Below are 14,731 nucleotides of genomic sequence, written 5' to 3'. Positions count from 1 at the left end.
TTTTCCCATGCATTTTTCCATAGGACCTTTAGACAGGGCTACAGCCCGAACGGCTGAACAGAATTACTTGAAATTTGGCAGAGAGGTAGTCCTCAGGTCAAGGAAGTGCCTTTTGTAGGTTTGGTGTAAATCTGTTCAGTAGATTCTGAGAAAATAGCCTTTAAATCAATATATATATCTGAGCCAGCTTACGGTACGCTTACCGTAAGCTTACCGTACGCGTACGGTGGCGTGCGCGAGCACGATTCTGATTGGCTCTTAGATCTTAGTAAACATTCGAATCGGCCGAAACCAGGAAGCGGCGGCCGCCATTTTCTCTCTCGCACTGAGAGTTAGGTAGTTAAATAAAACCAATACACATGTAAAGGAGCTGTTTTGACAGCTCACACACACATAGCCATGATGAGGGAGTCCCCCAAGACCCCCCAAGGCCAAAAATGCCATTTTTATTTTTTCGCTAATTTCGCCGATTACGCTTACCGTACGCGTACGGTAAAAAATGTAAAAAAAAAACCACTATCCACACTCTCCCCACCCCCTGTGCTTTTGGTGGCCGAAGGCAACCAAATGTGCAGGGCTTATAAAACGTGTGGAAAACCACAATATTTTTAACAAAAATAATAAAAGAAAAAATTATCCACACTCTCTCCACCCCGTGTGCAAATGGTGCCCGAAGGGCACCATTTGTGCATGGCTTATAAGCACCGTAAGCACAGTAAGCACCGCGTGCTTACTGTGCGCGCACGGTGCGCGAAGCGCACCGTGCGCGCACGGAACGAACTGTGTTAAGTGGGCACGCACGCCACGAATGGCGTAAAGTAACTTAGCATTTAAAAAAACGTACAAATTCACTGAAAAAACCATAGGTTTCACACACGTTATAGTTAGGAATTAGCATTTAAAAAACCTTGCAAATTCACTGAAAAAACCATAGGTTTCACACATGTTATAGTTAGCGGAAATTTTACTGATAAAAAACCAGTGAAATTCCCCCGTTATAGTTAGTGCAGGCAACTATAACTCACGCGACCGCAATCTTCTGCTGATGACATATGTGTCTTTATGAAAAAAAAAATATTTGTAATATATGTATAGCTAAAAATGTATGGAAGAAGACATGGGCAAATAAGTGTCTAAATACAGTATTAGCATCAGCAGAGGATTGCGGTCGCGTGAGTTATAGTTGCCTGCACTAACTATAACGGGGGAATTTCACTGGTTTTTTATCAGTAAAATTTCCGCTAACTATAACATGTGTGAAACCTATGGTTTTTTCAGTGAATATATAATATATATATATACACACACACAAGAAGACGAATAAAACCCTAGCCGGATGGCTAAAAGCATCTCCTGTGTCGGTGTCCGATTTTATGGAAGTCGGGTTTGGTTGTGATATATATATATATATATATATGTGTGTGTATATATATATATGTGTATATATATATGTATGTCATTTTCTGCCTGCAGATTTAGCAGAGTATTACATTTTTCAAGAATCAAATTCCCCGAACTATACATAAAATACATTATTATGGAATTTCTTATTCACACTACTTTTTACTGCTTCTAAGAGCAGGTGAGGAGGGAGATAGGCGTAGGAGGAATGATATGTTTGTTTAGGGGTCATAAGTTGGCAGGGCAATTCTAGTCCGACATAAATCTGGATTCTGAGTGTTTTTTCTGCCTGTCTGGAAGTTGGGAGATGTTCCTTTGGACAGAAGAAAGCTCTTCAGGTGAGGTGCAGCTTCTTAGATATGCCCCTCCTTCACCTTGCTATTGGTTTGTGTGATAACTAAGATGTTATGCCTGAAAGAATAGAGGTCTCAGGTTGGTATTGTTTGTTTTCTGCCTATAGGTGGGTGTGAGTCAATCTAGGCATCAGGATATGGATTTTGAATGTGGATGTGACAGAAATCAATTGTTGGTTTCTATAACGATGGGTTGCGATTTTGGCTCAGGCTGACCTCAAGTTCAATGATAGCATTTTGATTTTGCTGGAGTCTTTTGATTTTGGTAGGTGAGCAGACCAGTCTACTGTGTGCTGCTGTAGTTAAGGCAATAAGTTACAAGTGCTGCAAACATCAGTTGGTTAGTTTTGTTTCGAGAAGAAGTAGAGCTTCTTTCTAAGACATTTTATTTGATTAAAGGAGAATACAACCACTATGTTTACTTGGGAGTTTAGGCTGATGTCAAGGTTCCTGATGACCACAAGGATTCTGACTTTAAGGTTGATACGAACTTTTTCACCACAGAACGTTGGTGGAGAGAGCAGATGGAGTCCTTTTTTGAGCAAATGTGATAGCCCAGGACTAGGATTTCTGTCTTCAGGCCATTGAGTTTGTATTTTTAGATCCGTTCATTAAATTGTTTTGAGGCAAATTTTCACATTACTGAATTGATTTAGGTCGCCTGTGACTCGAAGGTAGATGCGCATGTTGTCTTCATTGAAGTGAAATAGACTGTGGTCTATCAACCAGACCATGAGTATTTTACCATTTATATTCAAGAGGAAAGGGTGGGGTTACCTTTGTGAAACACTGTATGTCATTGACTTTGACATCTAGGTGGTGCATTCTTATGAAGGACCTGGAACATTTTGAGTAATTAGTGATGCACGCCAATTGACGATGGTGTAGCGAATGCTCTGATTGAAGGCAACAGTAAAGTTAAGGAGGATTGACATACTTAAAGATTCTTTTCCATCTATGTCAAGGATATTTTCCAATACATTCAGTGTGTCTGTTTCAGTTGTGTGCTTGCAATGACCTCATGATCGGCAGGTCTTCTTTCTTCTTGTTCTTCTTTGGTAGTTTAGAATCTGGAATCTGAGGAAGGAAGGTTCAGGGTGCCCCTAAATACTAAATTTAGGGGAGTTACAGGTAGGTAAAGGGCAGGGACCACTGGGTCCCTATCCTGCTACTCTCCTGTGGGAGGGGGGCAGTGACCTAGTCCTGATTGGGTAGGGCTCCCCATCTTCAAGATGGCGAGATCCCGGAGATGTGCTTCACTTCGCCTCCCCCACCTGAGGGGTGGGGTTGGCAGGGCTGGCACATCCCCTGTCTGCATAGGGCACCCAGCTAGGGTGGCTGATGTATGCCAGGGCAGTGTAGGTTGTGGGCATGGCACACAGGGATGTGTGCCATATCGACAATTTGTTTTGTCTTGTACCCAGACACTCAGCATGCAAGGGCAGTCTGTGTGTGTTAGGGTACAGGGCCTCTAAGGGTGGCACAAATAGTGCTGCAGCCCTTGGAGGTCTTCCCTGGTCACAAGGCCCTGGGTACCTAGGGTACCATTTACCAGGGGCTGACATGTGGCCAGGGTTTGCCAATTTGTGTTTTGTGTTTTTAGGGAAGGAACATAGGCCCTGGGCACCTGATTTGCAGGTGTCCAGGGCACACTCAGTCAAAGTACATTCAGCAATTCAGCAAACAGTGGGGGTATACCATGCAAGAAAGGTGTCACTTTCTCAGTCATTGAATGCTGATTACATTTAGGAATATGGCAAAGACTGCCAGTGATGGAGAGATGCCTAGAGGTGCTAGAATATCATGCCCTTTTTGTACAGGAAGGAGTCATTTGAGAAAGGCAGTAGGAAGCCCATTTTATGGAATGATCTCATTTTTGTTGGGCTATGGGTGCCAGCTGTGACCGGATTGTGGATGGATAGTGTTAGGACTACAGTGATTTTTAACTTTCAGTGAATAATGGGCCTTGTGTCAGATCTGTTCACAATAGTTAATCCACTGTAATTATCCTTTGATTAATGCCACGTGGCAAATACCACGTTCATATGTTTGATTTTAGTTTTAGTATTGAATGTAGTATCTCAGATAACCAACATACTTAGTTCTATTTCCCAGTATTTGTTTTGTCATAAGAACATTGTGTGTTTTTATTTTAGAGAGATGAACATACCAAATGGGAAATATCTGTAAATTTTAATATTCCTTTCTGTTCATTTTTGTACAGGGATGAGAACCTCTCGGGCAGTGAGCTGACTGCTAAGTTGGAGCCAGCGTTCCTTTCAGGATTGCGCTGTGCACAGCCTCTTATCAGAGCCAAGTTTTTCGAGGTGTTTGACAACTCAATGAAGCGCCGTGTTTATGACCGTCTACTTTATATCACGTGTTCCCAAAATTGGGAAGCAATGGGGAATCACTTTTGGATCAAGCAATGCATTGAGGTAAAAATGGCACAAAATACACAATATTAGCTAAATATTTTATTAACCATAAAACCATGATCTTCATGAGAAATAGATAGGTACACCGTAGTGTTGGTAATTCCTAATAGCTGTTTGAGTCAGCTTCTTTTGTAAAATTGTATTATGGCCTTCAAGCGAGTAAAGAGTTAGTTTTGAATTAGTTTGTGAAATTAAGTTCTTGTTCTCGAAATCTATGTGAAACTTGGTTGACCCAGCCTTACCTCCTTTTGGGGTTAATAAAGAACCTTTGAGTTATTTGCTGTGTTGCAAAATGCCAAACCTGCATCTCCAAGCTCTACATAAAATTTGTATTCTCGAGTTAAAGATGTAAAATATGTTCTTGTGTGCATCTGTGTTTATTCATCAATTTAACAAAACTCATTCCTCGATCATTTCATTCTTCATGAGGACAAGATAAGCAAAGTGAGAAGCCTCTTACATCACAAAATGTAAATAAAAGTCCTAACGTATCTGTGCTCTTAATATCGAAATACCTTTTGCAAGAAGGGAGTCCTGGAAAAACAATGGGACACTTAGCATTGGCACATGCACAATGAAGTTCAATGAATACAGTTAAACTGTGACAAGCAGGCAGTAAGGCACAATGGCCACTCATTTTTCCCAGAACCGAAAAGGCTAAAAAAGCATTATCTAAAGTACAGCTTTACATGGTATCAAGACAGCAATATATAAAATTATCCAAACTTCAATAAGGCACTGCTGCATTCGATTCAGATTTGCATATTGTCCAATCAGACATGCAAACATGCAAATTTGGAAAGAAAAATGCTGCAGAAGCCTTAATTATTTACCTGCAGGTTTATATTCTCTTACAATCAATCTTTCATAGACAAAGTTTCCTCCCTTGTCCCCATACCTGTTTAATTTCAGATCATTTACTGATTTGAAAGATAGTCTAAAATGGCCACTGATGGAGGAGCCTGTCTTTTTGGCTGCAGGTTCAACCACTCTAAAAGGAGTTGGATTGGCTGCATGAGTGCAAGTTATGTCATTAATTATTCTGTGAATTTCCCAGCCTGTTTGAAAACATGGATGTGTGAAAGTTACCAGCCTGGTAGAGACTTCTTCCCGCAGATTCCTCGCCTTGTGAATTCCCTCAGGTGCCAGACGAGATCTGAAGAACTTTTTATAGGAATTCCCTCGCGCGCTCATAGGGGCTGTAATGCTGCACTGCATCAGATCTGTCCCGTATGTTATGTGGGGACCACTATATCTGCACCACCTCTGCAGCTTTGTCATTATGTGATAATGCCTGCATTCACCTCCGCAAACAGCACCCATATTTCCCTAGTTGCCACTTCGTTCGAGTTTCACTACAGTTCCCTCCACACACACCAACAACCATTGCAAAATGGCAGATAAGTTTTCCTCAGTGTTTTCACTTCTTCCTGTTCAAGTCCAACCTTAAGTTTTTTTTTTCCACATCTTGTCGGATCACATGTTTTATCCAAGCACACCTATTGGCCCACCAGAACACGTCTGTCAAAATAGCCCAGCATTTAAATCCCTTCCACTGGGCGATCTGGTCCATGTGGACGTTTTCTTGACTTTTTCAACCCACTGACACCGGTAAGAAATACAATACTGCCTGTTTTACTGCGTCCTGCCGTTCTATAATCTTGTTCGTAATTCCGCCGCATATAACCACTGTTTCGGTATAGAACCACAGCACTGTTTATTCCACGACTTTTATTATTTTGTCACTTCGTCATATGCGTCGCACTGCGGGCCCACCAGTTTCCACACTGACTTGATTCAGCATGTGAAACCTAGTCACACGCAAGCTTTCATTCAGAACTCATCACTTAATGAACTCACCGATTACACCACAGTTTACTAATACATAACTTCACACGTGCTGACAGCCGGCTCTTTTCACGCTGGTTCCATTTACCATCCACAACGGTTAATTTACACTCACAGCCCCGAGATTTTTGACAATTCCTCGTGTTGATTGCATGAGCACCATCGATACACTTGCACAACTAACGCGAAATATACACCACTGTCGCACAGTGACCCCTGCTTTTTCTTGCTTCATTTGTTTAGGCAATCTGAAAGAGACACGTTAGTGATAGATTCCTTACCCTAGAATATCCCCAGTCATCAAACTGGATCCGGAAAGTTTTCGTCAGCAGTTCCCCTGGGCGTCGGTAGGCGTCGTCGTATGGCTCCGCATACGTTACTGGCGTCATAGCCGCCGAGATGACGTCGTCAGAGCTACTTAGATGCGCCCACGCGCGCTGACGTCAGTTCTTTTTCCACGCAGCAGCGCAGGTCCGAGAGAGAGCGGTACCCCTAGTTAAAAGTTTTAACTTGGTTTCTGACAAATTGTTTTGTCGAGTACTTGGTGCAGTAGGGGTGCCCGGGTTTAAGTCTTGTAGGGCCTGCCGTCGGAACATGTCGGTAGCGGACCCGCACGACGTGTGTCTGTTCTGCTTGGGGCAAGCCCATGACCCCGAGGCATGCCCCGATTGTCGGGCCATGGCACCGAAAGCTTTGCGGGAGCGTTCCCGAAAGTTGTTAGAGGTCCGGTAATCGGTTCCGCGTCGATCAAGGTCCTGCTCCTGTGGGAGGTCGAGGGACCGGTCGCGAAGCCATCAGCATCGCTCGCTGGAATCGGGGACAGGTAAGTCAAGGTGCCATAAAAAGTCAAAGAAGCGACTTCACTCTTCCTCTACCTCTCACCGGGGGAGGGGGCGGCCGGTCACTCCCCCACGGCTCCGTTGGAGCCTCCGTTGTTGCCTGCAGCCTACCCACCCTTCCCAAGCCAGCACGCGACTTCGGACGAGGTGCAGGCCTTCATGTCAGCCTTGCGCCATTTGTTAGCCCAATCAGGGCCCTCCGGAGCACATTCGGGCCCCGCGGACCTGTTGGGTGGGTCTGCCCCCGTGCAGCCACCTTTGGCCTCTGCTACGCCGGCACCATGCCCTGCGGCGCCGCCGGCTCAGGCCTCGGCGCCGGCTCTGGCGCTGGGCCTGGCGCTGGGCGTGGCACTGCCGCTGAGGCTGCCAAACCAGGATTGGTCTCTTACCCCCTGATTCCATTTCTTGGTGGGGAGTTTGTCCCATTTTCCCGGGCGCCTCGTCCTTACTGGCCTCTTCAACAACTGGTCGTTGAAGGGGAGTACTGGGGGGGGTCAGAGGACCCACTTACAGCTCAATGCGAGGATGAGCCTGAATGGGAAGGCGACATTGAGGGTCCAGTGGATCTGCATTTCTTTCCACACCCTGGTGCACTGTCCCCTTCTTCCGTGGCTACGGAGGAGGATGGGACTTTTTCAGTGATGTTGCGTAGGGGGGCTGAGGCTCTTAACCTCGAGCTCTCTTCTGTGCCTATCAGGACCAATCTCCTGACCGAGGTGCTGCAGCCACAGTCGTCTTCCGTGGAGCCGTTGCTGCCCTTCAATGAGGCGCTTACTGACATCTTGTTGAGCACCTGGAACAAACCTAACCACAGGGATTCCTGTAAATAAGGGTGTGGCACGCCACCATCACCCGACACCGGGCAACCCCTGCTTTCTCACACAGCACCCGACGCCTGAGAGTCTGGTTGTCTAGGCATCTGCCTCGCCGAGCGCATTCCCTTCTGCCCCTCTGGACAAGGAGTCTAGGAAACTGGAGCAGTTTGGGAAAAAGATTTTCACTGCTGCAAGTTCCGGGTTGCGAGTGGTGAATAGTGCGTGCCTGTTGGGCCGCTATTCCCATTCTGTGTGGGACACCATGACACAGGTGCTGCCTCAGTGCCCTGTGGAAGCACGGACGGTTCGCTCCCAGGCTATTTCCAAGGAAAGGTATGCTGCTAAATTTACTATCCGTTGTGGGCTTGACACGGCCGATTCCCTCGGCAGGGCACTCTCCACAACAGTGGCACTCCGCCGTTACACTTGGCTCAGAACTACTGGCTTCTCCGGGGATGTCCAGAACACTTGGTTGGACATGCCCTTTGATGGCACTCGCCTCTTTGGTGACAAGGCGGATAGCACCCTGGAACACTTTAAGGACTCTCGGGCTTTGGCCCAGTCCTCGGGTTTCGCCACCACACGTACTCCCTCGGGGTCCACTTTTCACTCCTTTCGCGGTCAGGGACGAGGTGCCCAAGTGCGTTCCTTTCAGACCAGCAAGCCTGCGCAGCCGCAATCTCAGCGCGGACGTGGGTCCCGCCGTGGTGGGTCCCAAGGGCAGAAGGCAGGTCAATCCACCACCGCCCCTGCCGCCTCAAAACCTTCCTAGTCCGGTGTTTCAAGCCCACCAGACTCCAGTGGGTGGCAGGATTCGCCATCACCTTCCCCACTGGCGCACCATCACCTCGGACAGGTGGGTTCTGCAAATAGTCTCAGGGGCTACTCCCTTCCCTTTGAGTCTACCCCTCCAGCCATGGCACCTCAGTACCACCGCATGTCGAGGGATCACTTGGCACTTCTCCAGAAGGAAGTTGCGGCCCTCTTGGCCAAGGGGGCCATTTAGCGCGTTCTGACGCCAGAAGTAGGTCGTGGTTGTTATTCCCACTACTTCCTGGTTCCAAAGAATGACAAGGGCCTGAGTCCTATCTTAGACCTCTGGAACGTGAATCGCTTCCTGTGAGAAAGTGGCTCTGTATATACTGTTCCTTAATAGGTACAGGGTGTACAGAGTAAATTGTAAAATTGTAAATTGATACTTGTATAGCGCACTACTTGCCCGCAAGGGTCTCAAGGTGCTTGTACGAATACCACTGTGGAACCCATCCTGGCTTTCCCAGTGAGGCGTCCACTCCTGGGCACCCCCAAGGTGGAGGCCAGGCATCCTTAGCATTGTGGGGGCCGTTGTGGAGATTAAGCAAGCTATTGCCCAGAGTTGCAGAGTGAGACTCCATGATTGGAATGGCACCGAGGCGAGAATTATCAGGTCCGTGGAATTTTTGAGCCCAAGACCCGCCGAGGCGGGGAATTGAACCCTGGTCCCGGGCTAGACCTCTGCATCAGGGTCTGCCGCTCTAATCATTGAGCCACACTTCTCCACAGTCCACCAGGGTTTGACAGAGGTTAAAGTTGGGTATAACCTTACTCTCTGAAGTGGTAGCTTGGTCGAGCAGTAAGGCAGTACCAGAGGACAGGGTAAAGCATGTGTAGTACACACTCAGTCAGCAAATGGTTTCACACACTCAATAACTGAACTCTAGGCCAATGGTTTATATATAAAAAATATATACTTGTTTTATTTTTAGAACCAACACTTGGAGTTAAAATATACTTTCTCAACAGTAGCTGTTTCATATAAATACTTTTGCAATATGCAATAGATTTTAGTAAACAGTTACAAGAGGTTGCAGTTGGCAACTCTATTTTTAGACACAACAATACATTGAGCTCAATGGTAAATTCAAGTTATTTGCAACAGATTACTTTCTAGATTACTTTTGGAATTCCAGGACAGGATCCTAGATTCAGTCCTCGGTCAGTTCTCAGAATCAAGTGATGAAAGTCGACTTAAGTACTGTAATGATTTTTAACTAATATTTAGCTATTTTAAAAGTTGACACTTAGAAAATATTTCGGAGAAAACAATCACTGATTCCCTATGGAAGAAAAGGCAGGTTACAGGTACAGTATGTTCTCGTTACTTTTGTTATCCAGTAGTGGGTGCCTACACTCAGCACTGGGACCTTTATCCAAAACAGGTAAGCAATTAAGTTTTCAGATATTATACGATTTTTGAAGAATATTTAAAGATTGCAGAAATCGACACTTAGAAGAAATTTCACAGAAAAACAGTCAATGGTTTCCTATGGAAGAAAATTGAGTTAAGGGTAAGTACAGTTGTAGAGATTTTTCAGAGTCAGTGCTGGGCACCAAGATCCAGCACTGGGAGTTAACCTAGGAACAGGTAAGTAAATTCGTTTTTGGCACTCGGCTGATTTTTGGTGACTATTTGAAGATTTGAAAAGTCCACACTTAGAAGAAATTTCAGGAAAAGGCCAGTCAATGTTACCCTATGAGGAAAATAGAGTTTGAGGTTTAAGAGTAAGTACTCGACTGGCAGAGTTGAGGTTCTGGGCACAGACTCGGGGGTCTCCCAGGGTCAGGTAGGTACAGTTGGTTCACCCTCAGCGGCTCTAGGGCGGCCGGGTGCAGAGAGAGTTAGGCCCAATGTTATCCTATGAGGGATAGGGGGGCCTTGGTTGGTGGCTGCTGACTGGCAAGCCACGCGGCTGTGGGAGCTGGACTCCTGGTCACTTATTCAGGGCAAGTGGGGAAGTAGGAAGGAGTAGAGTTTTCACTGCCAGGGCCACTCGGGCGGCTGGGTGCAGAGTGCTTTTGAGCCTTCGGGTGCTCAATGGATGTCAATGGGAAATCTCCGGTTAGGAAAAAGACTGCAAGCTCGGGGACGAGGACTCTTCAGGTGCCACCACCACTTCGAGAGGTAAGTTGGGTAGTTGGAGGATAGGTAGGTACCCCGGGGTTGGACACAGGGGGCCGTGGGGCGCCGCGTGCAGGGGTGCCTTTAGGTGTCGGTAAATCTTACCCTCAGTTGATCGCGGTTGGGTGGGCACCTGGATCTGAGGCTGCAGGCTTCTTCAGGAATGCCGAGGGAGGTCCTTGGGTGCCGTACTCGGGGTCACAGTCGCCTTGGGGTCGTCCTCAGGGTCTTTGTTCACTCCGGCACTGGCCAGGCTCGGCTGGTGCAGAATGTGCTGGGTTCGCGGTTCCGGGCTGCTGCCAGGGGTTAGAGATAGGTTTTGAGTAGAGCCTCTACTCAGGGGAGTCCCAGGGGCTTAGAGCCAAAAGGTAGCCAGGTCCTCCGGGGTTGGTGAGGTTGCTGGCCACGAGAGATGCCGCGCTGGAGCAGGAGCAGGTTCGAGGGTCGACAGGCCGGTAGGGCTGGGGCCAAAGCAGTTGGTGTCTTCCTCTTTTTAGCAGCTGCAGGGCAGGTCTTTGTTCTTCTTGCTCTTCTTGTAGTTTCGAATCTGGAATCTGGGGAAGGAAGGTTCAGGGTGCCCCTAAATACTAGATTTAGGGGCGTTACAGGTAGGTGAAGGGCAGGGACCAATGGGTCCCCGTCCTGGGGTGGGTACACCCCCTATCCTGCCTCTCTCCTGTGGGAGGGGGGCAGTAGCCTAGTCCTGATAGGGTAGGGCTGCCCATCTTCAAGATGGCGAGAGCCCGGATATGTGCTTCACATCGCCTCCCCCACCTGAGGGGTGGGGTTGGCAGGCTGGCACATCCCCTGTCCTTATTTGGGGTTTCCGTCCAAAGCTTCCCGCCAGAGTGGGGGGTTGCAGGGGCCTGGGGAAACTCACAGAGGCGGCATGCCTTTGAAGCTTCCCCCTGCCCTTCCTGGGGGAGGAGATTTAGCACCTCGCCCAGGATGTGCATTGTTGCAGGACCAGGAGAGCAGGGGCTCTCCTACACAGGGGTCCAGCAACATGTCTGCTGGGTGGCAGCCTAGGCAGCCTCATAGCAGTCGTGGATTTGTAGGTTAGGTTCGAGGGCGCACCTCTAAGATGCCCTCTGGGGTGCTGGGTACATTAAATCCCACACTGGCATCAGTGTGGGTTTAATGTGCTGAGAAGTTTGATACCAAACTTCCCAGCCTTTAGTGTTGCCATTATGGTGCTGTGGAGCTCGTGTTTGACGAGCTCCCAGCACCATGTACTCTTTAAATGGCAGCACTGCACTTACAGGGCTCAGGGATGGACCTGGGCACTGTAGGGGCACAGGGCTCTTGCTCCTGTGCCCACACCATTGGCATAAGGCACCCAGCTAGAGGGGTGACTGATGTATGCCATGGCAGTGTATGTGATGGGCATGGCACACAGGGATGTGTGCCATGTCGACTTTGTTTTTGTCTTGCACCCAAACACTCAGCCTGCAACGGCAGTGTGTGTGTGTGTGTGTAAGGGTACAGGGCCTCTAAGAGTGGCACAAGGAGTGCTGCAGCTCTTAGAGGCCTTTCTGGGTCACAAAGCCCTGGGTACTTAGGGTACCATTTACCAGGTGCTGACATGTGGCCAAGGTTTGCCAATTTGGGTTTGGTTTGTTTTAGGGAAGGAACATAGGCCCTGGGCACCTGATTGGCAGGAGTCCAGGGCACACTCAGTCAAAGTACATTCAGCAATTCAGCAAAAAGTGGGGGCATACCAGGCAAGAAAGATGGCACTTTCTCACACTTCCTCCGGAAGGAGAAGTTAAGATGCTCACGCTTGCTCAGGTCTTGTCTGCCCTAGACCCGCTAGACTGGCTGGTAGCGCTGGACTTGCAGGATGCTTACTTTCATATACCCATCCTGCTGGCCCACCGGCTTTACCTACGGTTCACGGTAGGCCACGAGCATTTTCAGTTCACCGTGCTCCCCTTTGGCCTTACCAGCGCCCCTTGGGAGTTCACGAAAGTGATGGCGGTGGTCGCAGCTCAGCTGCGCAGATCAGGGGTTTCAGTCTTCCCCTATCTCGACGACTGGCTGTTGAAGGCGGGTTCGCCCAGGCAGTCGTCTCCCACCTCCAGACTATGGCCGACCTTCTGCATTTGCTGGGGTTTTCCATCAACGTGCCAAAGTCGCACCCAATTCCCTCTCAGAAGCTTCTTTTCATCGGAGCGGTTCTGGATACGGCGCAGTTTCGGGTTTATCCTCCTGAGCAGCGAGTCCGGGACATTCGGGCTATGATTCCGATCTTTCGGCCCTGGTCCTGGGTTTCGGTAAGGAAGACTCTGAGGCTGCTGGGCCTCATGACCTCCTGCATCCTGTTGATCGATCATGCCAGATGGCATATGCGGGCTCTGCAGTGGAACCTGAAGTTCCAGTGGACGCAACATCGGGGGAACCTGTCCGACTATGTCAAGATCTCGGAGGGCACTGCACAGGACTTGAAGTGGTGGCTCACGAACCAGCGTTGGGTCAGCGGCAGATCCCTCTCCCTTCCCCAACCGGAGCACACAGTAGTGACGGACGCGTCCCTCCTGGGATGGGGCGGCCATATTGGAGAGGCGGAGATCAGAGGCATCTGGTCTCCGTCCAAGTTCCATATCAATCTTTTGGAGCTCAGGGCAATCCTGCTTGCACTGAAAGCATTCCTTCCCTCTATCAAGGGGAGAGTAGTGCAGGTGTTCACAGACAACACAACCGCCATGTGGTACCGCAACAAGCAGGGCGTGGTGGGGTCGTGGACCCTATATCTGATAGAGACTTTTGGCCGCAGATTCCTTCACGTAGAATTATCCCCAGGCGTGAAACTGGATCCGGAAAACTTTCTTGCCCAGCATCCCTGCGTGCCGGGGGACAACATCACGTGACTCCGCCCAGGCGTCGTCCGCGCACGAGATGTCAGCGAGGTCACATAAGTCCCACCTCAGCGCGCCTACCTCAGTTTTTTCCTTTTCAGCGTGCAACGCGGATCCGATTTGTGCTCTGGGCCTGTTTAGGCCTTTCCCTTACGCTATTGCTGCATGTGTAGGAACAGTGTGCGAATGCCTTCGGGCTTTAAAACTTGCACGGCGACGGATCCTCACCCCATCTGTATGTGGTGTTTGGGGGAGCACCACGACTCCACTGACTGTGAGCCGTGCCAGCAGATGAAGCCAAAGTCCCGGCGGGAGCGCCAGATGAAACTTCTTTCGGCTCGTATGTCCAGGTTGGCATCAGCACCTCGTCCGGCCCCTGCGGAGGGTTTTCGGGGCCGTGGCTTCCCTCGCCGACTTTGATTTTCTTCTAGGTTGCAGGAGCGCCGCTCACCTATCGGTAAGTGTTGCAGTTTGTCCCCGAGGGTCGGGTTCTGGCCTGTCGGGGGCGTGGGCTCTCCGCAGGTTGTGCGGCCCCGTGTGTCATCCCCTTATCTGCCGTTTCCCGGCGTGGGGGTGTCCAGAGCCCAGATGAGACATATGCGGCGGGTTTGCAGGCCTCGCTGGCCTCTCCTCCCCCTCATTCCCCTCCTAGAACGTCGGCGGATCCCTTGCAGTGTGCGGGGCCCTCCGTGGCGTCGCCGGCGCCGAGTGGTTCGGATCCAGGGTCGGAGGATGTGGTGCCGTTGGGGTGTGGCCCTTCGGGGGTCCCTCCTTCGGGCAACGGCGCCTCTGCTTTGCCACAAACTCCTGTGGGAGTCCCTGTGGTGTCACGGGAGGTCGCCGGGCTTGGGTCGCACCCCCGAGCCCCTCTCGGTCCTCGGGACAGGTGGCATCCTTGTCCGAGGTGACGCCGCTGCGGTGCCGGCGGCTACTGGCCCTGGCGGAGCCGCAGGAGTCGGCGGAGGGCCCATCTCGCCCGTCATGAGTCGCGGCTGGCGGGGGACTTCTCGTCCTTCCCTGGGCTCTTCTCGTCCCTCCACACAGGCTGCTGCCTCGCCGGAGGTTAGGGCGGCGCCGTTCCGGCGCCGCTCCTTCGCCACCCTGGCTCTGGCCCAGCTCTGGTCTCCTGCGTTGTGTGCTGTGTCGGAGGTCGCCTCGGCGTCTCCTCCGGCGCCGGTTGCCGACGGTGGCCTGCCTCAGGTTGCGGAGTGTACGGCGCCGGTCCGACGTTGGGTCGTTGA

The 14,731-nt window shown here is 49.8% G+C and overlaps 1 protein-coding gene across 3 annotated transcripts in view; it reads left to right on the top strand.

Annotated features, from left to right (window-relative positions):
• The window catches only part of TRRAP (transformation/transcription domain associated protein), a 1,075,110-nt gene that overhangs the window by 797,787 nt on the left and 262,592 nt on the right, over positions 1-14,731 (top strand). For all 3 annotated transcript variants that reach the window (XM_085629333.1, XM_085629332.1, XM_085629331.1), the window contains one exon: positions 3,979-4,192. In XM_085629333.1, coding sequence (XP_085485459.1) covers positions 3,979-4,192 — 214 coding nt within the window. The remainder of the gene's footprint in view (positions 1-3,978; positions 4,193-14,731) is intronic.

The sequence above is a fragment of the Triturus cristatus genome, chromosome 10, assembly GCF_964204655.1.
Source record: "Triturus cristatus chromosome 10, aTriCri1.1, whole genome shotgun sequence".
In the NCBI taxonomy this organism is placed as follows: domain Eukaryota; kingdom Metazoa; phylum Chordata; class Amphibia; order Caudata; family Salamandridae; genus Triturus; species Triturus cristatus.
Note: the sequence above shows the minus strand (reverse complement) of the source record. Positions and strands in the feature narration are given on the sequence as shown.